Source organism: Lycorma delicatula, chromosome 2 (genome assembly GCF_047948215.1).
Source record: "Lycorma delicatula isolate Av1 chromosome 2, ASM4794821v1, whole genome shotgun sequence".
Lineage (NCBI taxonomy): Eukaryota > Metazoa > Arthropoda > Insecta > Hemiptera > Fulgoridae > Lycorma > Lycorma delicatula.
Genome location: NC_134456.1, coordinates 181,315,782 through 181,342,673, shown reverse-complemented (window position 1 = coordinate 181,342,673; position 26,892 = coordinate 181,315,782). Strand labels below are relative to the sequence as shown.

Genomic DNA, 26,892 nt, shown 5'->3' with positions numbered 1-26,892 from the left:
TTTTTTTTGTATTTTTAATGTTGAATAATGGCCAATTAAACTTATTATATATATAAACTAACCATGAAATACTTTTAACATTACAAAATGATGACCTGCAAAATCCACCATTTTACAGGTAATCAGCTGAAAATTGTCATTTTTTCTGCAGTAACTGGGTTTTTGTCAACTTTAAAAAAAAATAAAGTGTCATTTTGTGTATAGTGAAAGGCTACATATTAGTTAATAAAATATATTTTGATAAAACTAATGAGTGCTAAAATGTTAAACATAAAAAAGATTGCTGTGGCCACCATTTTGATATCTGTGACAATGCTAACAGTGTAATTTTTTTTACATATTACGGAAAGCTGGTGTAAACATGTGTACCAAATATTAAATTCCTTAATCTCATCTTGTGATGTAAATTTTTCTTTTACAACACAAAATGATGGCCAGAAGGAAAATTATGGTAACGCTGTCATTTTTTATTCGTTTTGATATCATGGCCACAATGTTCCTTTCTGCATAAATAAACTTGAATTGTTTTTATTACTTTATTAAAGATTTTATTTCATAAAACTAACTTTAAATTACATCTATTGCTCCTTCATTGTCCACACGCAGTTTTATTAGTCGCCAACTTATTTTAGAACTCTTCCATGTTGAAATATCAAAGACGTAAAAACATTCTGTGGTAGCAGTTTTTGGTTCAAAACGTTTTTAAAGAATACTTTTTTCATGAAAAATCACCTTGTATGCTAGTCACAATTGATCATAATCCACTAGTTACAATTTTATGTAGCTGTTAAGATGAGTAAATGACCTGCACCGAAAATATTTATACAACTGCATGCAGATCATTTCTGTATCTTTACTTTCATGAAAAGTTGATATAATAATAAATACACATCCAGTCTGGCCATTAAAAGGAGTATTCCATAACTGGAGATTAATTTTTAATTATTTAACATTTTAAAACTTTTAGTTTAATTAAAAATAAAAATGTATTTTTATTAAACTGCAGACTAAAATCAAGCAGTATATGATTAAGGTCTTTATGTTAGTTTCATTGCAAACCTAAATGGAATTTGTAGTGGCTGTATTACTTAAATTCATTAATTTATCTATATATCATACTAAGCCATAGTTTACATAAAACAATATTTTAATTCAGCATTTAATTATATACAGCATGCCAGGATTTCACAGGTGTGCTATCCCTGAATAAATAAAATAAACAATCCAGCATTTGCCTGAAAGGATAACGGGAAACCTTTATCACGAGATTAATTACAATCATTTAGGTACGTATTAATAAGGTAGAGTTGAGGATTTCATAGTGAGTAGACGTAATTTTTCGCCCTGCATTCGTGTTTTTGGTTTGGAGTATCAGGAAATTATTGGCGGAAAGTTGGTGTACATCCCTATAAAGTTTTATTAGTTTTGGACTACGGATTCACTGTAATTTCGTTTTTTCTAGTGCGTATTTCTCTCCATAAGAGCCATTGTAATGTAGGCATTCATAACCTATAAATGTAGTTAAGATTTTTCTAAGTGATTAGGCAAAATTGTACAAGATCGTTACATCATATTCTAGGTCGTAAAAAGTACTTACAATATTCTCATTATTCTACCGGTGAGTGAATATTTATTATTATAAGTACTATGTTAGTTTATATGGGGAAACATCCTTCCTCTGTATTTCCTACACCGTTCCTTACTTATCCTTCCCCTTCCGGATCTTTACCGATCCGAACCTTCCCCATCTTTTTAACCCCCCAAATCCGGGGTCAGATTTGGGGAGATACATTTTCCTGACCACCATCCACCGTAAAGTTAGCTTGTGGGGTATCGTTGGACGCGGGATGAGGTGTACATCATAGATCCAGTGAAATTATCCCCGTCTAGACCACAATAACGGAGAAAACTGCAGAGAAAGAGTTGGAAACATGGAGCCGTCAACATCACAGCAGGAGGACAAGGGCCATGCAGGCCACCACTGGTGCAGCTACCCTAGAAGCTTTGGTCGAGGGTCTTCCCTCTAGACTCTCTTTGGATACCAGGAGGGGTGAAAAAGGCTGAAATGTAGGCAATTCTCTATGGAGGAATAGAAGGTTCCACTGGAAGTAGGTTTGAATGGCTGGCCAAAGAGCTTAGGAGAAATAAGAACATCAAGAGGACGAAAAGAGATGTTGAGGCAGATCTTAGCATTGTGGTGAAATTTTTTAGCTGAGGAATTTGGCTAAGAGCGCTGCTCTTTGTGCTTGTAAGAGGCAGACGTCTGAGACCGCCACTCAGATGGTAGTTGCTACTGGTTGCCAGATTGCGTTTGCCTTGGACAATGAGGTGCCCACTTCTCAGGTAGTGAAACTGATACAAAAGAATTGGCTGAAGAAGATATTCCATAGTACACAAGTTGGAATACCAGACAGAAGTGTGGGGACCATTAATACAATGGCAGTTGTTGATACGCATGCCATCAAGAAGAATAAGGTGCTGCAGACACTAGCTGCCAGGCACTTGCAGGTGTCCTGGCTCCTGAATAGGCCCGGCATAAAGGCAGGGAGTGTTATATCAGCCACAGTTGAGGCTCGGATGATTGGCGATTGTGGACGTGATGACCAACCGATTCCACGTGGTGTACGTGGACTCTGATGATGGTGCTGACTTGGCCCCGGTGTTAGTTGACACATTTGAGAAAGTATGAGTTAACAGTGGTGGTAACATAGGACCACTGCAGACGGAACTGTATGGTCAAGACACGGCCATTTATGTGCGCAAAATATTGGAGTGCAAGGGGAGTAGAACTGGACGCAGATACCACCTCATCGCACTAGAGGGTAGGCTCCCTCCTGCCTGGAGTGATGATGAGCTGGCACCGCAGATGCATAGGACAGAGACTATCATGATTGACAGGCTCAACATATGCGGAGCTGCTGAAGACAGTCAGGTCGGAAGTGGTGGTCACTGTAGCTACTGAAATATTAATCATTAGGAAGGCTGGGGATAAAATGGAGATCAGAGTGAAGGGTGAAAAAGATCTCTCTAGACCCTTCAGACAGGCTATTTCCATAGCAATTAAAGAAAGTAGAGTCCTCATGAAAACTAGAATTGTTGCCCTCCATATAAGAGACTTGGAGCAGGATATACTCCCTGAAGAGATTATACAGTGACTGTTAAGGTGGCGGCTTGGGTAGACAAGGATATATATATTTTTGGAAGTTTTTAATACATATCTTTCTAAAGGTGTTTTTCCAACAGGATGGAAGAAGCAACGGCTGGTGCTGGTACCCAAGACGGGGAGGGACCTGCTACTTCCCTCCTCATACTGGCCGCTTGCCATGCTCAGTTTGTTAGCCAAGGTTTTGGAGCGAATGATCCAGCAGTGGATTTCAGGGCTGGTGGAAGAGGCAGGCAGGCTCCCTGTCGACCAATTTCGCTTTCACAGGGGAAGGTCCGCCCCTGGATGCCGTGTGCAAGACTGCAGAGAGGATTATTAAAACTGGTGGTGGTAGGATGTGTGTTCTGGTGACGCTGGCTGTGAGGAATGCATTTAATAGCATTCCTCACATTAATCATTATGCACTCTTTGGAGACTCATGGTGTCCTGCAGTATATGTGTAGGATAGTCCGGACGTACCTTACAGGATGTAAGATGGTATGCCAGATCCAGAATGGACTGATCGAACGTGGTCTTGATAGGGGAGTGCCAGAGGGATTGGTCCTTGGACCGACCCTCTGGAACCTGGCATACAATGGTGTGTTTTGGGTTGCCCTTCCCCCAGCAGTTACACTTTATGGATATGCTGATGAGCTGACAATGGTGATTAATGTCCTCACACAGAAGGAGGCTGTCACTAAGATACATGACTCTTATTTGGCGATTAAGGCATGGATGGAGGATACCAGGCTAGAGTTAGCACCGGAGAAAACTGAGGCGGTGGTAAATACTGCTGCTAAAAGAAGGCCTACTTTGACAATTATGCTAGAGCATAAGAAGATTGCTATGAGACCTGCTATAAAGTATCTTGAAATCTGAATAGACCCCAGACTCTGTTTTGGAGTTCATGTTACTGAGGCAAGTGATAAGGCTGATAAGGTGCTGCGGCTGACTGCGAGCCTTCTGCCAAATAGAGGTGGACCTCAGTGATAGAGAAGGAAGTTACTGGTTGGAGTTGCTTATTTCTCTCTTCTGTATGGAGCCGAGTTGTGTTTGGGAGGAGCTAGATACCGTAAATGCAGAGGGAAACTCCGCATTTAGATCAACAACGGCACTTCTTGTGCCGACTCCACAAGAGGTGCTGTTTACGAACTATATTAGCGTATAGAACAGTATCGTTAGCGGCAGCGGAAGTGCTGGCCAGATGTATGCCGATAAGACTTGGTATTATTGCAACAAAAGAGAGTAAGTGAGTAGAGGGATTTGCAGCCTGTAGACAGGAGATTGGCAATTGAGACAATAACAGGTGAGCTCATGGAATTGTGGCAAGACAGATGGGAGCAAAGCGTGAGGGGTCGGTGGACATATTGCCTCGCATTGGTGGTTTGAAGGGATGGTGTGAGAGTGTCCATGACTCAATCGCTGGGGTACAGTGTTACACAGTTCCTGGTGGCTATAGATCATATCTCTATAGGTTTAACTTGGACCACTCGAACATTTGCCTAGAGTGCGAGGAAGAAGATACCCCCAGAGCAAGTATATTTCTGGTGCCCGTGTTTCACGTAGGATCACTTGGAAATGTTATGACACGCTGGGTCGTGACCATATGTTCAGACCTATGAACATGCATTCTTGTACGAGAGGAGTCTTGTAAGGGTAGGAGATGTCCAAGGGTGCTGGGTTGAACAGGCTCGAGGCTGAGCACCTTGGGTGTCTCCTGAGTATCTGGTCGCCTTCATGCAATGAAGCCATGGGCACCCCGTTCATGGTGCCTGATGTCCTCTCTCACTGTTACATCAAATAAAAATAGTCTCCGTTTGGTAAGTACCGAGTTTTGATAGTACTGTTGGGTGTTTCTTGTAGCTTTATTGTGTTTTATGTGATGTGTGTGTGTTTTGGTCATTCCTTGATCTGGTTGCATGTTTGGTGTTTTTGTGCGTGGTTGTGTGATCTTTTAGGCTTAATTTGTTGTCTGTGTGTCACTTTTGAGTTGTTTCTTTTGTGGTGAATGCGTATTTGTTTGGGTGTTCCCTGTGATGACCGGATTGTGTGTCTGGGCGTTTCCTCCTTCCTGAAGTAATTCTAAATAAGTGAGGGAGGGTGGTTAGTCAGGGGTGGAGGTTTAGTCGGTAGTGCGCAGGAACACATACGCACTTAATAACATCTTGTGGAACCTGTTAGCAAGCCCGACACTGCCTTGGCATCTGTAAATGGGGCTCCTCCATTTCTTTAACAAAAAAAAGTACATATTAATATTACATGTTAAATGAGTTTCCAGAAATCAGTTTTAATCTTTTATTAAAAAAACAAATAGTTTGTTTATTAAAAATGGTAGCAGTCCCATAATGAAGCTTTCTCATGAAAGCTGAAGGTCTAGCATAGTCAAGCTGTAACAACTGGAAAGAATGCAATTCAGTGTTACAGTAAGAAAGTGTGTTTATGTTTTTATAAGAGCTAATTTTATAGTAGCAGTGCTGCTAATCAATTGAAATGCACTGTTGAATATGTAATCAATAGTTGTCAAACTTTTATAGTATAACTACTATTAATAGAGGTTTTTATAATTGACTCATCCTTTTCATACCACAACTGTTCAGCACGTGTACTGTGGTAGTAAATGTTATTTTACATGAAAATAGCCTTTCTGTATTGTTTTGGTAAGAAGTTGTTGATTTTTTTTTAGGAATAGGTGATGATTTCTTTCCTTTATTTTTTTTAGCCATTTGTACGAGAGGTAGTGGCAAGAGTTACACCCTTGTCGTGTTCTTTAACTGAAAGGATATATTAATATCTTGTGGTGGCGGCACTAGTTGTGTTATCTTCTTCACGTTGCCCCAGCAACAATTCTGTACGACATTCAGTCATGTGTAGTGTTGTCAATATGGCGTGTCCTCTAGAGGTTTCATTCAGCATAGAAGTCTGTTCAGTAGTCCAATTTTTGTGAGCAAACAATTACAATTGTTGTGAAATTCATCGCCAATTGTTGACGTATATGGTGAGAATGCAATGTCATGCCCCTTGATTACAAAATGGTGTCAAATGTTCAGAAATGTGAGTGATGAACTGTGTGTTGGGCGTCCTTCAACTGTGTAAAAATTATGGGTAATGTGGAACGCGTGAGTGAAATGATCTTGAGTAACCGGCAAATTAAAATTAGAGATTACAAGTGAACTTAACATCAGTTATGGTTGTGCGTTTGCAATTATTCATGATCAGCTTGGTTACCGTAAGATGTGTGCCACATCTGTTGACAGATAACCACAAACATCAATGTTTTGCATCTCCTCTTTCTTTTCTTCACGTTATTCCAGGACTGGCCACAGTTTTTGAAACAAATCATCACAGGGGATGAGAGCTGGGTGCTTCACTACACTCCTGAGACTAAACGAGCATCACATGAATGGAGACACAAAAATTCACCGCAGCCAAAAAAAGTGAAAAAATCCCCACAGTTGGAACAGTTATGCTGACGTCTTTTTCAATTGTGAGGGAGTTGTTTACAGTGAATTTATGCCCTGAGAAACAACAATCAATGCCAAATCTTACTGTGAGACTAAAAAAATTGCATAATGTCATTAAAGATCGAAGACCCAGAAGATTGAGATTTTTCTTTACGACAACAGTACTCTTCATTAAGCTCATATGACAAAGGAGTAACTGTAAAAATTCGAGTGGTAAGTGTGGTCTCATCTACCTTACAGCCATGACCTAGTACCCTGCAACTATCACCTGTTTGGTCCTCTCAAGCGATGTAAATATAAACATACAAATGTACCTCCTCAGTTTATTATAACATTTCTGATAAGAGTAAGTTTCTGAATTGGTGGAGAAATAAATCTTTATTTCTAGTTTTGTATGTTTGCTTAAATTGTACTTTTCAATCTTAATCTTCACTATTAAGAAAAAGCAAGTGTAATGATGGCTCTGGGAATATACAATTTTTTAATTCATGAAGGCTTTGCATAAATAATCTTCAGATATATTATCAATTATTTTTATTACTCATCTTTAAAACATAATTATACCAATCATTTCTTTGGAATCGTCCAACAGAATTATTCTCTACATAAAGTTATTTTAGTTTACCTATCACTAATTTAAGTTACTTTTCTCCACTAATTAGCAGTCATTCAATGTAACCTGTAAATAATAATTATATAGAAATCCTTGTTCATACAAAAATGTTAATAATGCTAATGGTAGAATCTGTTAAGTTTAAAATTCATGAAGAATTTCTGTTTTTTTTAGGAAGAGTAATCCAAATATTACACAATTTATGGTAAAAAACAACATAACAACTTATGAAGATTTAGAAAGCTATTATATAAAAAAATTACTTGAAATTGTACAAAATGAATTGCACACTAAAACAATTGTATGGCAGGAAGTTTTTGATAATAAAGTCAAAATATCTCCAGAAACAATTGTACACATTTGGACTGGTGACTATGAAACGGAGGTGTATGAGGTAATAATAAAAGCACTAAAACCATATCATTTTATTTTCAGTTTATCAGATATGCAGTAGCTTGAGAGGAGTTACTCATACTTGAGGGTGGTTTGGGACATTAAAATAAGCAAAACGGTTTATTGATAAATGCCATATCTTCATTAATTTTCTGTCTGTCCACCATTTAAAATTTTTTCAATAAAAATTACATGTTAAAATGAGATTTGAGATTGCTGAATGAAATTCAGTGTTCTTTTCCCAACAACATTTACAAAATAGATTTGAAAATTTTACCATTGAAAAAGTATAAATAATGGCATATTATATTTTTTTTTAATCATTAATAGCTTTTTTAATATTGGTTATGTTTTCTAAGTAAAATTTATTGTTAACTAAAATGACATATTATTTGTTAAAGGTGGTAAACAAACAGTTGAGATATAGCAGAAGTTGTAAAAGCAGAACTACAGTACATTTACAGAAAAATATAGTGTGAAAATTTTGTGTCTGTTTTAAGTTGTTTCAGTAATTGATATAAAAATGATGAATAATAAAGATAAAAAAATAAAATTAATAACAATTAAAAAAATATTATTATTATTATTATCATTAATAAGTAAAATAAAATTCAACATGATGGTCTCAGACCTCGTGCAGCAATCCAGTCTTACATGTCTTGGTGCATTAGGAGGCTGCTGGATTAGAATAGGAAGACCTATAACCTGGCCTTTCATCAAAGACATCTTCCTCTGAGAATGTTTGAAAGATATAACATTATCTTGGCTATTTGTTGATTGATTTTAACAAATAATGTATCATTTTGTTCACAATTAAATGCTTAAAATTTTACTAAATAAAACACAATTCCCATGAAACTAGTAATTACAAACCTGTTAACGATAAAAAATTGAAATGGCTGCCAGTTGAAAATTTTTGGTGATAAAATTTCCAAACTATTTATTTTGCAGAAGATTTTGTTGAGTAAACATACAATGAATTTCATTAAACTATCTCAATCCATTCCTAAAATATAAAGTTTTATTTTTAAAGACATATTACATTCCGTAGCAAAAATATTGTGGTAATTGTCGCATTTTTGTTTGCTGAGAAAAGTTTTACAAACGTCTTTAAATGAAGTCCAAGCTGCACTTTCTACATTATTTAACACTGTGTTAAATATGTCATCTTTGACCAACTTCCTTATCTGAGGACCAACAAATATTCCTACTTTAATTTTTCCTTCACTTACATTTGGAAATTTCTGTCTAATGTAAAAAAATCCAGGACTATCCTTCATTGATTTAACAACATTTTTCATTAGTCCTAGCTTGGGCCAATCACACGAGAAGGCTGAATACCTGGTCAAGAAGGCTGAAGAACTTCCTGGCTCCAGATTACGAGAATGGAATCTGTTGCCGAAATTTCAGGTACTGGAATTTATTGCTTCTAAGTGAATGTAGACTGACAGCACAGAGGCCTTTTCATTGTTGTGGTTTTTGTGATGTCTTTTTTAATAAACAGCTATTATAATTAAATACAATAATCAGGTATTATTTTTTCTTGATATCATAATATAACAATTAAAACACTTTTTTATAAATTTTATTTCTTAATCTTAAGTGTTATTTTAACCTTTAGATTTAGAAAAAATGATAAAACCCTGTCAATTATAAATCTACAATAAAGAACAAGCAATACACTCAACGCAAAGTGTTAGTTCATAATTTTTTTTTCAGGAAAATGTAATATCTAAATTTATAATTATAAATCCCTCATATAAAGACATATAAAATTAAATTGAAAGGGGCTTGTAATCTTTAATAAAAATTTATAATATTCTTTTGATTAAAATTGTTAAACTAGTTACAATTACTCAAATTAGAATAGGCTTTACCCTTTGCAATCATGGTATTTTAATAAATGTAGATGTAAAGTGAAACAGTGAATTTCAGGTTAGGTTGTGCCAAAAAAATAAAAATTTAATTTTACATGCTTTATTCATCAACCAATTAACTTATCTACCTTAAAAACACAGCAAATTTTACAAAAAAAATAAATAAAACATTTATCTTGAGCATCATTCTATTAACAAAAATGCAATTGTAAAATAAATTATTTTATTTACAATTTGTATAAACTTCAAAAATTATACTATAATAATAAAAACGTGACTATTATTTGAAAAGAATTTCAGTATTTTTTTAATTTAAAAAACAAATTGACTGTACACAATTTTTTTTAGGTAACTGATAAAAATTCAACTGTCTCATTCACTATAACCCGTCCTCAAAATGGGTAAATAGTAAAGACTACCGTACAAGCAAACTTATTCTGATTACTATTTAATACTGCACAGTCAACCATTCGTATTCTTTTCTAATCCATTCCTCATGATAAAAAATATTCTTAATAGTTTTTTTTTTTTTTTTTTGGTAAAAATTACCTTGACTCCTCATTCTAACATAGATTTCACTTATGACTGTTGCATAACATTTTTACATATTTACTTTATAGTTTTATTAAACCATAAAATCACAGATGCGAATGAATGGAAGGATCACTGGATGATAGAAATCCAACTGAGATGATATGTACTCTATCCCACATACATATTATTTCAAAAATACTGGTCTGTATTAGGTGCAACAGTATTTTTTAAAAGGTATGAATACAACTACACTTAGAAAAATTACATTACATTATTGTAACAAAATTAAGAAAGTAAGTAAATGGTTTGTAAGAATACCATAAACTACCATGTAAAATACATTGCAAGACTGTTATACAATCCACAGTCAGAGAATATCTATGAAATTAAAAGCTGAAATAGTCATGCTTAAATAAATTTTTAAAAAACTAACTGCAGATAGTATCAAATATTACTAAAATTTAAATAAGTTTTAAAAATCTTCAGGTGATATTTTATTATTTTGTATTTAGGTAACTAAAGCTGGATACAAGGCATTGCTATCGACATGTTGGTACTTAGATCACCTGTTGTCAGGAGGAGATTGGCTAAAGTATTATGGATGTGAACCGTTAAATTTTAACGGGACAAATCAACAGAAATCATTAGTGATAGGTGGTGAAGCATGTATGTGGGGTGAAGTAGTCGATGAAACCAATATTTTGCAACGGATCTGGCCTCGAGCAAGTGCTGCTGCTGAGAAACTATGGTCCCCGAAACAAGATGTTGTAAACATTACACAAGTACAATCAAGAATTGAAGAACATGTCTGCCGCATGAGACGAAGAGGTATTCCAGCTCAACCACCAAATGGTCCAGGATTCTGCATATTATGAACTGAAAAAAATTTGTAAAATTATGAACAGTATAGCAGTTTAATTGTAATTAAAAATTATGAAAGAATTGGTATATCAAATAATATAGATTTAATATGTATAAAATTAGTTCAAATGCAAGTATTATAATAAAATTCCATAATTTGTTAAAACATAAATAATTATTAAATAAAGAGAAACACTAGTACAAAACACTGTTTTATTAGACCAACATAATTTACTAACACCTTTTTATCTAACCGAAGTTAAATTATATGTTATTCTCTATTAGCAATGTTCCATTTCAGAATATTTATATAATAATAATAATAATAATATTATTATTATTAATATATAATTATAATAAAATATATATAAAATATAATAATAATAATAACATGGAGGTTTCAGACCTTGGAGAAGCTGTTCAGACCAGATCATGAGTCTCAATCTAATAATGGATTGCAACAAGAAAAGAAACAGACATGGTAATAACATTTGTACATTTCAAGAAAGCTTATGAATGCATCCATAGAGAATCCCTAATAAAAATTCTAAGACACCTCGGATTACATACCAAATTAATAAACATGATAAAATTAACCCTCACAAACACTAAGTTGAAAGTAAAATTCAGAGGCGAGCACTCAGAATCATTTGAGATCAAAACGGGGCTGCTCCAAAACGATGAACTCTCACCGCTATTATTCACCTGTGATCTAGAAATGGTAATGAGGGAATAGCTCAAAAAATGCCCCCAAAAGTAAAAATAGGCCGAAAAATCAAAACAAACTGTCTTGATTTCACCAATGACTTGGCACTGCTAGCAAACAAAATCGATGAAGCTAAATCATAGATATCAGAACTTCAAAACATTGCAAATAAAATTGGCCTCAAAATATCAGTAAACAATAAACATACAATTATGTTTACAATAAGTAAACATAAACGGTAATAAAATCAAATCACCCAATTTAAATACCTCAAGAGAAATAATTTCAAATAACCTACATGAAAAAACCTCAATCCAAATATGAAGAAACAAACTAATTAAAGCTCAAAAATTAGCCTGTTACACTTATAATAAAAAAAAATGCCTATCAATAAATGCAAAACTAAGACAGGCTTTATAGCACAGTTATAAAACCAGAAGCCATTTATGCAGCAGAAGCACTCTTCCACATGAATGAACAATCAAAGACAGACATACTACAGAAAATCGAAAGAAGAATTGGAAGAACCTGCATAAAAAAAAGTACCAGAAAGACAATCAGTGGTGGATTGTGCAAAACAAAATTGTGTACAACAAAGTACAGTACAATCTTGAGTCGAAAAACATGAAAACAGGATGCAGATGGATCAGAGAAATAAGAGAGGATCTGGAGGAAATTAGCCTTACACTAGAAGACACCAAATATAAGATAAAATTAAATCAAGAACAAAAACACTCGCTTCACATTCACAAAAAAAACTCACAGCACGAACATTTTCAACACTAGAAAGGGCACAGAGATCAGAACATATGAAAAAGTACTAGGAGGACCACAAGGCCCAAACAGTCCTATCAAAGAGACTTGGATAATGGACTGACTAAAGTGATTCTATGCAGTCTTAAAAGATAATATTAATAAAAAATTATAATATCGTTTGAATGACTTGCCGAAAAAACTTTGACAAAAACCAGGTTGAATTCTGATAATTGTGCTACCTGTCTAAAGAAAAGGAAATTAAATTTGACACTGCCTAGTTAAATTTGACACATTCCTTTCCAGAGAGGATATATTCACAAAATTTCCATGAAATCTGTATTTGTTCTGGTATGGATGTTAAAGATTCTCTTTCCAGGTGTTAAGAATGAATAATGCATTTTATAAATTATGGGAAAACAGAAAACAATCAACACAGATATCACTTACAACAAACAAGGCATGTAACCTATAAATAATTACTTCTACTAAAAAAAAAAGAGTAAATTAACTGATTCCCAGAAAAATAAGTTTTTCAATATTAGAGAAACCTGTTAATTTGAACTTGAAATGCCCATGCTTTAGTCTGACGCAACTAAATTCCAGATTAACCGCTTAGTTGCCTAATAGTCTAGTTTTTATTTTTAATAAAAGTTAAACTTTTAACGTCATTAATAATATTCTAAGTTTACAACTTTTGATGCTGAAAACTGTATGTGATAACAGCAAAGAAAAATAATAGTGTGGGGAAAAATAACAGACATTAACATATTAAGCAAAACTAATGACCTGGCAAATCATGCAATAATCATCTTCCTACTCTGTAAATTCCTAATCTTTATTCCTACTCTGTAAATTTTACAGGCCCCCAAGCACAATAGTGCAATATTTACAAAGTAAATTAATCTTTTTTTAGAAAATGCATTAATCACTCATGAATGAATAATGTGTTACAATTTATAAAAATATGAGCTTTAATAATTAAAATGAGTATACAACACTAACAATGGAGTTATTTATTTTTCCATTATCAATTTCTTCCTTTAATATTGTTAAAAACTTTATATGTGTAATCCAATTTATTGCTAATTTTTTTCTAGGTAGGGTTTTTAATAAAAAAATTTATATTTAAAAATAAATGTTTAAATGCAGTTGTACTGTAATTTTGAAAATATATGGACAGTATATTCTAGATACAATGTAACTAGTTTAATATTTATATGTAGACAATTGACATCAAAAAATAAAATTTTTGATGAAGTGGAACATATCTTACTGCAACAAATGTAAAAACAATTTAGCAACTTTTCCTTTTTAAATCTATTTTCCTTTTCCTTTCCGATAACAGCCTACTTCTCAATCATTCAATAAGGATTGCATTGGTGTCAGATACAATATAATATGAGAGTAGAATAGATAACTTTCAAGGTTCTAAACTTTGAAATGTTTCAAGAATATAAAAGGCATTTTTAATGGAAACAACTCAAAATTGTAAATAATAAGTAAAGAATGTTCTTTAGATTTTTCAATATGTGATACACAAGGTAAATAAAATTTTATAATCAATAGCACACATGCTTTTTTTTACTTAAAAAGAAGACAATCTAATCTGCAGCAGTGTCAATTTAAAGATTGATGAGGAAAAAAGGAATACTGGTTAAGGGAAGTGCATATCCATTCACTGTAGACAGATGGTGATTCACCTGCCTAATATGGATAACACACCCTAAATGCATATTAACATATAAATATATATAAAATAATGCATATTATATTATATATATATAAAATAACCACCAAACACAGTAACAGAACCTAAAAAAACTAATGCCAAAAGTCAACTTTTGAGGGATCCCACATCATCAGTCGGTAAAAAAAAATTTCATAATTACATCAAACAAAAACAAAAAATAAACAATTCTTGAACAATATACCCAGTGCCAACTGGAATGAAGTATGCCAACCTCTTTTCAGGTGTTGGGGTTATTGGGATTTATGTTTTCTAAATTTTTAGTTTTTATTTATTTGTTTTTGGTTAATGTAATTTTGGAATTTTTTACCGCCTGATGATGTGGGATCCTGCAAAAGTTGAATTTCGATATTAGTTTTTTAGTTCTGTTACAGTTTAGTGGTTATTTTGTTGTTATTTCAGGTTATTTAACACAGTGGTCAGTATGATGATGAAAATGTTTTTAATTTTCACAGGGCTGTTCAAAAATTATATACACATTTTAAAGGCATGTAATACATGCGATTGCTTCATTTCACATTGGCTACAGGTTCAATGTGTAGTACTATCATTCAGCAATAGTATTAGAGGCGCTAATATTAATAGATGTGATGCAATCAATTGAGAAAAAGCAATGATGATGCAAACACAGCTATCATTCAAGGAGTGAAAAGTATTCTCAAGTGGTACTGGAAGTTCAAGAATATCTGGAAGTGCAATGACAATTGAGGCAGGAATATGGAACTGAACCACCAACATAACATGCATAAGCATTGCTTGCTTGTACAATAAGTTTGAAAGGGAGGGAAGAGTGATGATTGTATAAGGGAAGATCAACCAACCTTGCAAGCCACAAGTGAAGCATTGTCTGTTCAGGTATTAGATGCATTCACACAGTCATCAAAGAAATCAATAAAACACTGTTCATGTGAAACAGAAGTGAGTAGGGCAAGCACAAGTCATATTTTGCACAGAGTAAAATGGAAAGCTTACAATCCACAGTCATTACAAACATCGAATGAGGATGACACAGACAGAAGAATTCAATTTTGTGAATGGCACCTTGTGCAGGTGGAACAGGATGTGGGGGGCCGTCAAGGAGTTGGTGCACAGTAAAAAGCAACAGTCACTAGAGGAGCTACGCCATGAAATCGAAATGGGTTATGAAGCAATCCCTGTAGCTACCCAGGAAGATGTCACCAAGAATGTACAGCATCATGCTCAAAAGTGTTTGCAGGCTGGCATTTGCAATTTGAACACTCATTGAAATAACACAAAGAGACTGTGTTTGTGTAGTAACTTTTCCCTTTGTATTGTTGTAATATTGTAAAAATATTCTATTTTAAAGTATGCATCAACTTTTTTGAACAGCCCATACACATATATACGATATTCACAATTTTTATTTTGTTAGAGTAAAAACAATTCAAGTTAGTAAAAAAGATTTCTGAATTAAAACCAAAAATAAACTTCTGTGAAATAAGTGAGTCTTATGGCTCATAACCTTGAAGGAGGTGTAACAAATGGGTTTGCTTAAAATTAATGTTATAAAATCAGAATATACTGGTATGTGATTGTCCAGAAACTTACGAAGGCTGGATGTACTACAAATGAATTGGTTGTGAAGGTAGTCCACAGTTTCCTGAGTGGAAAATACACAAAAACTGTCACTGGATACCCAATTAAAAGAATATGATGATTGTTTAACTAGTATTCTATAGTCATGTGAAGAAAGCAGGTTCCAATAAGCAATCCTACCCTTGTTCTAGGGTTAGAAGGAGATGAAGACATCTGGAAGAATTATGGTTCCAGGGGAATGATAGGAATCTTTCAAAGAGTAAGGGGAAACAAGGAATTAATAACTGGCTCTAGTGAATACAGCAGAGAAATAGATAGAACTTGGTATAAAATAAATTAAAACTAAGCTGGTTTATTTTACAGTCAGGATTAATATTTGTTTACTAGTTCTTTATATATACAAAATTTGGTAAAAAATTTGCTGCTGTTCAGTATTTTTAAATATTTGTTATTTTTAACTGTTTGTGTAAACTGAATAAATGGAATATTCAATGAATAATGTTGAAAATATAATTAAGCTTATTTGAATATGTAGAATATACATATATTACCAATTTAAAATTATATATATACTATTATGGACAAAATGTACAAGTAAAACGTATTTTTAGTATTACTAGTTTTAATAAGTCCCTCCTTGTAACTACATAATTTGTCTAGCCTAGCAAATGCCCATAACAACAACGTTACAGTTTCTCACTGCGACAATATTGTTACCTGTGAGTATAATGTAATTTTTAAGTCAATAATAAAAAAACTGGAACTATTTTTCAAAATTTCTTAATGATTACGTTGAAGTTTTTATTTCAAGAAAGAAGAGGAACAACAAAAAGGGTACACTAAATGTAAATTCTCTTCTCTAAGAATCTTTTAATATACAACTGATAGAAGTAGTAATGGTCGGTGTCATGTAGAAAAGGTATTTACTACAGGTAGTAATTTCATATTTTTTTTTACTTAACTTTAATTAGTAAGCAAGTTAAGAACGCAAATGTTGGTAATCATCATTGATAGGGATATTCATAATGTTTTATAGTGTAGGTATATGCAAATGTAATTTTAGGAATTCTAAATGTCAGTATGATTTTAATGTGTAGGTACTTAAAAAATTCTGTTGTTGGTCATAGAATGCTGATTAAACACTTAAATAAAAATATGATGTGAACGTAAAACTAACATAATAAAAAGCATAAACTCAAATGTTGTAAAAATCATTTCCTTGTTTAGATAGAAAAAGAATAAATTAGAAAAATGTCATGATAATAACAGATTAGTAAATACTTTGATGAAATGTACACAAGAGAAAATTGCTTTATTTGGGTGAACAATGTATTGGTTGCTTTTTTCTGTCACCCACTGCATAAACAACATCAACAATAACCAATGTCACTGTAATCAAATTACACTGCTTTGCCAATTAAAATTGATATAATTCATCCAAAGGTAAGGCGTTAAGGAAAGCAGAGAGAGAGAAGAGGATACATCTACAAAAGATGTAGAGAAGGTGAAGTGGTGTGACGATAGAAAACGAAACATTGAAAACATTTCTTTGAATTTCAAACTTTATAAAACCATATGTTTATCAGATCTAAAACAAACTGCAGTTTGTTTTAAACTATTTCATGCTACATTTGTAGACATTAAACTTTAATTTTTACCTAATTTTTTAAGATATAATATCACTGTAAGAATGAAAAGGTTCCTCATTTTGAGCATTCTGTTGTTTACCTTGACTTTGATCGCTGTTACTAAAAACCCACTGAACAATGTGTTCACATTTTCAAAGAAAGTTAGCCCATTCTATTTACTTTATCACTTATGAAATTTCAGATTTGGAAAAAGATTTTCAGAAAAGACATTTCTGAGTTGTTTGATTTGCGAAATAATATTATCTTTGGATGTATATGAGACATGTCATATGTTTATTACATTATTTTAAATTTATGAATATATTTGTCAATATATATTTGTTTGGAGATTCTTATTTGTTACGAATTAATTGCTTTAGTGAAGCAACTTAAACAGGGAGTGAAAGAGGGAAAAATTGCTCTTTTAAGTTAGTTCTTTCCCTACTCTGATAACTGTTTTCTTTTTCTGTTTAGCCTTCAGAACCACCATAAGGTATTACTTCAGAGGATGATATGAATGAATGTAAATGAAATGTAGTCGTGCACAGTCTGAGGTCGACCACTCCTGAGATGTGAGTTTAATTGAAACTCAACCACCAAAGAACACCAGTATCCACTATCTAGTATTCAAATTCATATAAAAGTAACTGCCTTTACTAATATTTGAAACTTAGAACTCTCAACTTTGAAATCAACTGATTTGAGGTGATGAGTTCACCACTAGACCAACCTGGTGGATTATATTCTGATAACTAGTCAGCTTGTATGTGTTGTGATATAACGATAGCACAAATTTGAACCTACTAATTAGTAAGTGCTGGAGTGACTTAAGGCCATTTACAAAAAATAAATAAATTAGATTGTGAATCACTATTATATATTAAATTAAGTTTACATAAAATTAAAAAAATAATTAGTAAAAATAAAATAAAATTATTTAATATCATTTTTTAATATGTTTTTGGCAGTATCTACATTAAGATGTGTTAAATTTTTCTGGGAGAATCTTTTCATCTTTTATTCCATTACCATGGCACAATACAAAGTAATCTTATTAAAGGATATGGATGTATTTAAAATATTCGCAATGGCATTTTCCTACCTGAACATGGAAGATATACATAATGCTAATGCAACTTCGAAATGGAATTTCATTAACATTTAACACAAAGCTTTGGGTAATATCTTTCTTGTGTTCAGCATGTTATTTTGTCATTATTTCATGATAATTTTCTACTTTAATTTGTTTCATTGCCAGTTTTAAATTTCTCACTTGAAAACAATACTTCATATTCATTGATATATTTTTGTTTATTTGCAATTTTTTTTAAACAATTTTGAAACATCATTTGTACATTTTTCTTCTATTATCACAGCCTAGTTTAAAATAAAAAAAATAATAATAATTTATAAACACTCTTGCTTTTCCTATCTATTTTAACTGCAGGTTAAACCTAATGACTCATAATAATTACAGATATAAAAATGACTAATAACAAGATTTTTACACTATTATTTTGGTGTTGGTTTTCAGTTAAGATAAATGGAATATTAATTTCTACAGTGAATCACATAACTTTTGCCATGGTCAATGTCAAAGTTCCCTGTACCTTTGAGCACAAAAATATTTTTTCCCTCTTTCAGCGGTTTCCAACAATAAAAAAAATTAATACTTAACAAAATAAAATCCCTAAAACAATACATGTTTAACATACTTTATCAAATATCATATACATCAATTTAAAATAATGATGAAAATAACCTTGTCTCATGTTTGTACATTATATAGGTCCCAAGAAAATAGTTTTATAAATTCAAAAATAGTTAGATACAAATCTGAAATTTTTTAGGTGATAAGTAATAGATTAGCTAGATTCTGTAAACAATTTGAATGTAATTGGTCCAGTGGATTTTTTATTAGCAAAAGATCAAGTTAAGATATGTAACACAAAACTCAAAAAAATGTACTTTTTCATTCTTACCATGATAATATAACTTGGAAAATTAGTAAAGAATAAAAGTTAATGATTATTAATGCAGCATAAAATAATCTGAAATGTGACACAATTGGTTTTGAAATCTGATGAATAATTTTATTTTTTTAAAGCCTCTAACTAAACACATACTTTCGTGCATATAGTATATGGTGTATACCCACATTCAAGATTAGTTGGAATGACATCAAGAGATATCTTGATGTAAGAATCTTGCCTCACAGTGTAGCGAAAGGCTAATTTATCGCACCACAGGTGTGTTGGATTAGCGAATAAATGTAGAAATATTCATATAATTAGTTAATGATTTATTTTAATATTTTAATTATTGACTTAGTATTAGTATCTAATTTTAAATACATTACACATATAATTTAGCATAATATTCATGAAGTTTTATGTTAATTTAAAGGAATACAAAATCGAACTAACTAGGCAATATGTTCTTAATTTAAAATGAACATTAAGAAGAAGTAATTAATAAATAACCAATTAAAAAAGAAGAAACAACATATGCTTCCATGATCTAACAATATCTATGTATATACTTATATATTTATAAAAAAAAACTTTTCTAATTAAAAATCAACTTTAAGGTGAATACTACAATTAATTTACAAAAACAAACGTGTTTAGTTTGTAAAATGCATACGAGTGATAATAAAACATAAAAGTAACAAATGGGTATTATGCAATTAACCATATCCTCCAGCTTACTTTGATTACATCATCTCAATCATCTGTCTATTGCTGAATATGATCTTTTACATCTCCAGGTAGAACCACACATGATGAGTGTAATGTCAGCCTTGATAGGCTAAGGGTCATTGTCCTGTAACCTAAACAATGTAGTTGACTGCTAAACAAGATTTTGTCCTATTCACCAATGGCATTCCCAGTAGCAAATCAAACTTCAGCAATCACTCAATATGTCCACTTCAGGGACAGGTGAATCATTCTTCTCCATTTCAAATGAGGTTTAATGCTGAAAGCAACAATTTTTACCAAATTTTTGATCTGGAGTTCACATCATAGGCTTTGATAACGACCACATACTTTGATGCAGACATCCAACTATAGCAATTCCTCACTATGAAAGATAAAAACTACTTCACTGAAAAGGAGTCTAGGACCAGGCACTATGTGGCATGGGAACACAAATGGGGAGGAATGTGGCAATGGTCACTATCCACAAAGTCAGCTGAATTACAAAATGACCTGATTAAAACAGAGCCTGCCTTGAGTTTGAGCTCCAAACTTCAACTTGACACAATGAACATTCTGATGATATCTGTACATCCTTAGGCGTCCACAACTGCCTGAGATGTAAATCTGATAAGTTTTCACACATGAATCTAGAGCTGAGCTAGATGCTCTCTTAATTTAACAAGGTTTCCACCAAATTTTAAGATTTGTTTTTCCTGACTTTTACTGACCAATTAAGTAAAAATCTCCTAACTCTCATAACGTTATCCTGATGCTGTTTACTCTGCAAAATATATACATACATTATTTTTTTGCAGCCACTACCATCTCAAGCCTTTTTTTTTATTATTACATTCACTTTTAAAGTTTATTTTTTAATTATTTTTTATAATATACATGTAAAATTAGAATATTTTTTGTGATAAATTGTTTCAGTAAATTACACTGCAAAATAAAAAAAAAAAAAAAACATTTAATAAATTTCTTGCATAAAAATAAACATCATGGTAACTAAACGTAACACAGATAAGAAATAAAAACTAACTAAAGCAATTTTTTAAAATAATTGGCTCAAACCCAAGACTGCTTAAAACTTTTTCACAAATAAATAACCAAATTATTTTGCAAAGTAAACAAGAAACAATATTAAATAACTTTGTTTGCGTAAAAATGCTAATTAACACAGATTTAAATTTAATAAAGAATATATGTATGATCACAACTTAAAGGAAAACTGAAATCATTATGACTAAAAATAATACAGATAAGAAAACTACAACAGAAGACCTTATTTTGTACAGAAAACACACATTATTAACATTTACTTGAGAAATATTTTGTCATTATTATTCTAATGTATACCAAAAAATAATAATAATATGAGATCTCATTACATACGTATTATGTACGTACAAAACAGGGTAACTTTTCTTCAATATCTTTAGGTTCTTAATGATTTTCCCTTATCTAAAAGTTAAATTTTGGCGGCTATCTGTTCTTATTCTGCTGCCAAGATTGTATGTAGCTCTCAACTCTTTCTTTTCTTCCTCCAGTTTTTTAATTTCTTCTTACATTTTTCTTTTCAGGGTTCTATTTTCTTGAGAGAAGTTTTTCTTTCTTTCTTCAAGACATTCTTCATATAATCTTCTAGAGCTTCTCACTGCAGTGAGCATTTCTTTTGTACTGAAAATATTCTTCTTGCCCCCAACATCTACAATTGCATAAAAACCTTTTGTTGGTAAATTATTATCTTTTCGTGCAAATTCTCCACAAGTATATTTGTTAATGGAAAAGCAACCTCTGAAAATGCAATTCTCTGTAATTTTTCGCAATTTTTCCTGACTAAGTTTCTATTTCCTGCCTATGGGAAACCATGCTTAATCACCTAAATGGATCTGGGCTCGGGTTGGTCAATTATTTGCCTACACATTTAATATTTATATATAAAAGGTGGTTAAGGAATAAATTTTTAATCAATTTATCAATAGTACTATTTATTTCCCATAATTTTAATGAACCGCATTTAGTGCAAAAGAAACTGAAACGATCAATGATATAAGTGTTTAAAAATCTTAATTTCTGAACCAATAGACAGACCATCATTTATTTTCTCTTGATATAATTATATTTAATAAAAACTAAAAAAAAAAGTATGTGACTGACTAATTTTATCTAAGAATACATAAAATTCCAAATACTTAAAAAGAATCAATAATTTTTTACTTATCCAGACCTTTTGAATCCTCCAGGAGGGGGTGCATTTTGACTCTGACTTAATGCTAAAAATGCTAAATGCCCTTTTGGGCATTTATTAGCGTAATGCCCTTTACATCCACACTGTGAACAAACAAAAATTGCAATTTAATACATTTTTAAATACTTTAGATAAATTTCTGATAAAAATTCTAGTACTAATAAAATATTATGTAGTCTATAGAATATGAGATGTAATGAGAGAATCCTTTCAGCAACTATTTACCTTAAAGCAAGTAACCTCTTCTAATGGTTTTAAAGGTGGTTTTTGGCCTGGCACAACTGTCTTAGTTTCTTCAGCTTCAGTCTTAGCAACTGCAGCAGCAGGAGTCTTAACAATCTGAAAAAAAGAAAACCATAATTAATGTTTATTTATTTAGTTAAACAAAAGAAGAATATACAACAAACATGCATCTAACAAACTGAATCATAATAATGTAAATATAATTCCTCTTGTAATTCCGTATAACTATGCATAATTGTATTCCACTGTCTTCTCCACTGTTAGATATAGGATGAAATTTTTATGAAATGCTACATTTTTCTTTACTGAAGACAATACAATTCTTAATTGTTGAGGTAAAAATTAAATGTTTCATTAACAGTATCCTTTGAACATAATAATTAATCCAGCCAGTAATCACAGACTGACCATTAAGAAGAGATATAAAATTATCCTACCTCATTCATAAACCTTTAAATATTTCCACACTTGGTTAAAAGCTGACATACAAAGGGTAGTCAGTATCAATCTTCTGCGCTATCATTTAGATATATGACTCATATTAATAGCACTGTTCATATGTATTACACAGTAGTTATGTTAATATAATAAAAGTTTACAATATAAAATAATTAATTTAATCTGATGTGTTGTAATAATTTTATATAAAACTTTTTTGTGATTGTACTTAAGTTTACAAAAGCCAAATTTACCTCATGTGTATAAAACACATTACTTATAGAGTTCATTATCACATCTATCAAATAAATTGTTACATCATAAATTTCAATAACTATTGCAACAGCTTGGAAGTGAACAAGAGGCCACTTAATGTCCTGGATCCAAACAGCATCTTTAGAATTAACAATTACTTTGAATGTTAATATGACTCATGTAGCACGTAATCTTTATCATATTTTCATTATAAACATTTTTAACCACCTGACCGATCAGATGCACCTAAATGTAGTATTATTTATACAAAAAATTGATTAAATTTTTGTTTATTTGAAATATGTATTCAGTTACGCCTCTGATGTTCCTTGATATAAAACACACTTACATAAATATTTTTACTTTCAAAATATTTCCAGAAATCACTTTTAATCCACTTAGCAATTACTGTTTAATGCCTTCATGTCATGGTCATTTATCTTTCACAGGGTATTTTTTCATTCCCAAGCAGAGAAAATTACAAAGACCATGTCAGGTAAATATGATTGTGATTGTGATTATTGTTGGTGTTGTTACAGGCCAAAAATTTCCAAACAAGTTATTGACATGAACTTATCAGCATAACTGGCACTTATCAAGGTGCAATATCTGTGAACTGTGTTTCCACAGATATAGCCACTATATATAGCATTACATAAATGGCATAAACACAATTATTGAATTTTTTAATCACAGAAAAAATTCATAGAATGCAACACCGCAATAATATAAGATCTTATACATGTTTTGGTTTTGACTCACCTGGGAGCTTTCATTAAAATGACTACACCTTTGTTTAGATGCTCTACCTATGCATCCATAATTTATCACCAATTATGTTGCACTGGAACAATACCAGAAGAGTAGTTATTTCATTTATATTTTTCTCAGCAATATTCGATGCTGTGATTTTTGTCAAAACTAACTATTTTATAACAAAACTTTGGTACCATTCATCACAACCCCAGTATATAAGTAAAAGTTAATTTACATGAATTTCATGCAATACAAACCTCTTTTGCACTTCTATAATAGGGAGTCAATAATTAGTCACAATTCTTCCTTAACTTTGTCATTAGTATAGTAGATGAACTTGGTTTTCCAATTTATCATTGTCAATTGATTCATAATCTCTAAAGCATTTACATTATTTGTAAACAGCTTATATGTTAGATTCACCAAAAGTCATTTGCAGTATTTTCATCATGAATATTTATTTGCAAAGTTTCGAAAAAATTTGATACATTTTTTGATTTTCAGTCATGAAGTATTATAAAATATCTAAAAAACAAATACACAACTTATTTGATTGCTAAATCTAAAATCTGTATCCAATGTGGTGGGAAATGTAAACAGAAAAAAGAAACAACCAGTTTTTCATTTGAATAGTTTTAGCAGTAGAAAGTGAAAAATTTCATATTTTTTAACAAACCTCATATATGAATTTAATTATACATATATATTTATATGGATTTCTTGACTAAATTATTTTGTTTAAATTACCTAAAGTGGATTATGCCCATCAAATAATTTTTTCTTTTAGATATTTCTGAGAAATGTCTTGGTGAGACACTTGAACTCTTGCTGAGAACACAGAGTTCAACAGGGATGAACACTTTGAAGAGCAACACATACATTTGCCTACAACAGCAAATTAATTAAGTGATACATCATAGTTTCTTACAATATTTGGCACTTAAGTTGATTTTCTTAAAACATTTAATGCAATATCACTCTAGATTCTTAATACACATTTAGATTATAATATATATTATAGAAAAAAAGACAAAAAAAAGACACAACATGTGTAATTTTAAATACTTTTTCAACAGTCAATCTTCAGAAATATAGGTGTTTCAAAACCTTCAAAAGATATATGCTAGTCTTTATTACAACTATTGTTTTACTTTTTATTTTAAATTAGCCAAGTAGATCCCCCTTTAATGAATAAAGATACTCAATTTAGAAAATTTATTAAGCTTTTTTGTTATTAAACAAAACAAATTCAATTATTCATAGTTAAAATTTGTCCGTGTCAAAAAAGGAATGAAATCATAACCACTCCATTGTCTACATATTGTAGTACAATAAGTAATATAGTTCCTAATGTACAATAAAATTAGTTTTGACAATGGAGCGGTTTCAAAATGTGTCAACAAGAGATAAAAGAATGAAGCTAAGAAAGATAAACAGTACTAAACATAGACATTTTTTAAATACATTTAAAAATATCCATTCTCAGAAATTAATATGCACCCATGCCAGGCTTACAGAGAATGTAAAGAATTGAATTAAAATATGTGCTATATTGCATTACATAATGAATAATTATTTAAATGTTAACTATTGTAAGTTAAACAGAATTATCACCTTTAGCAAAAAATAGATCAATAAACATAAAAGAATGATATTTCATTTTGTCCCACGACAATACTTAAAAAGATTAATTAAAATTGAACAAATCCTTAAAAAATACAGTGATAAAAAAATTACAATGATTACCCTAAATTCTTGTTGCTTCGCTTCTGCTTCTTTCATCTCAGCAGGCATTTTATGACAATACATAGCTTTATGTCCACTCTCACCACAAAAATGACATGTTACTTTTTTACCATCTTTCTGACTTACATCTGCAGCAGGTAGTTCAAATCTAGGACTAAAAAATACGATTTGATATACTTCCAAAATTATATAATACTAAATAAACATGTAACCATAATAATAAAAACAAACCATTTAAATAGAATAAAGTGTTTTCAATAATCTGATGTTTTATTACAATAAAATAGTCATGCTAATAACCTATTGTTATTTAATAATAATAATAATAATAGGCTGAAGAAAAATAAGTACAAAATTTAAAAATATAAGAACACAAATAAAACTTACTGAACAAATTTGCATTCTGGGCCATCAGGACAAAATCCTGCCAGATAGTTCATACAAAGTACACGTCTTACATGTCGATGTCTGCAATTAGGTCCATGTCTACAAAAACCTCTATCATACCATGGGCAATCCTTTATTTTGCTTTCTGGATCAATATGTAGAAATGGACATTCCTTATTATGGCAAGCATCTAAAACATATAGATAGCCATAAATATTTTTTTTAAACAGCTCAAAAATTAAAGCCATTCTATGTTATTCACCAACGTATTAATGTTATCACCTAACCAAGTAATAAAGTAGAAATTTCCCATTTGAGAGAGATCTTTCCACTCTTTAAGCCATGTTTTGACTTCATTCTTAATTTTACTTTAAATTCAGCTAGAGTAAAAATATAAAAATAAATAAAAATGTTTTTTTGAATCTGAACACATTTGTGCATCTGTCCATAGAAAGAGTATAATCATTTTCTCTTTTTCAGTCTTATACATTATCAAGACTGAAAAAAATTAAGTGTTTAGTGTAGCTAGATGTTTAGTGTTATAGTCAACAAAAACAATTTTAAATCTATTAATATTGAACCATCTTAAATAGATTATCCTATTCATAAACAATTTTATTGTTGAATAATTTGTCTGAATGTAAATCTGTACATAAAATAATTTTTTAATTTCTCTACTCTACTATTATTTTTATTATCATTTTCCAAACCTCCACAGCAGAGTAGTTGTATCACTGCCTTTTATCCAGAAAGTGCTGGGTTCTAATCCCAGTAAGGCTTAACATTTTTCATATGCTACAAATTCAACTGTCATCTTAATTATCTCATTAATTATTTCA

At 31.4% G+C, this 26,892-nt stretch overlaps 2 protein-coding genes across 2 annotated transcripts in view; one reads left to right on the top strand and one right to left on the bottom strand.

Moving 5' to 3' along the window:
* The window catches only part of LOC142319481 (beta-hexosaminidase subunit alpha-like), a 49,571-nt gene extending 38,490 nt beyond the window's left edge, over positions 1–11,081 (top strand). Inside the window, exons 7-8 of the mRNA XM_075356807.1 lie at positions 7,391–7,610; positions 10,533–11,081. Of these exons, the coding sequence (XP_075212922.1) occupies positions 7,391–7,610; positions 10,533–10,895 (583 nt within the window). The 3' untranslated portion in view covers positions 10,896–11,081. The remainder of the gene's footprint in view (positions 1–7,390; positions 7,611–10,532) is intronic.
* The window catches only part of Clp (Cleavage and polyadenylation specificity factor subunit 4), a 30,835-nt gene continuing 14,556 nt past the window's right edge, over positions 10,614–26,892 (bottom strand). Inside the window, exons 3-7 of the mRNA XM_075356809.1 lie at positions 26,054–26,243; positions 25,667–25,820; positions 22,454–22,567; positions 22,208–22,311; positions 10,614–10,896 (exon numbers count right to left, since the gene is read on the bottom strand). Of these exons, the coding sequence (XP_075212924.1) occupies positions 10,890–10,896; positions 22,208–22,311; positions 22,454–22,567; positions 25,667–25,820; positions 26,054–26,243 (569 nt within the window). The 3' untranslated portion in view covers positions 10,614–10,889. The remainder of the gene's footprint in view (positions 10,897–22,207; positions 22,312–22,453; positions 22,568–25,666; positions 25,821–26,053; positions 26,244–26,892) is intronic.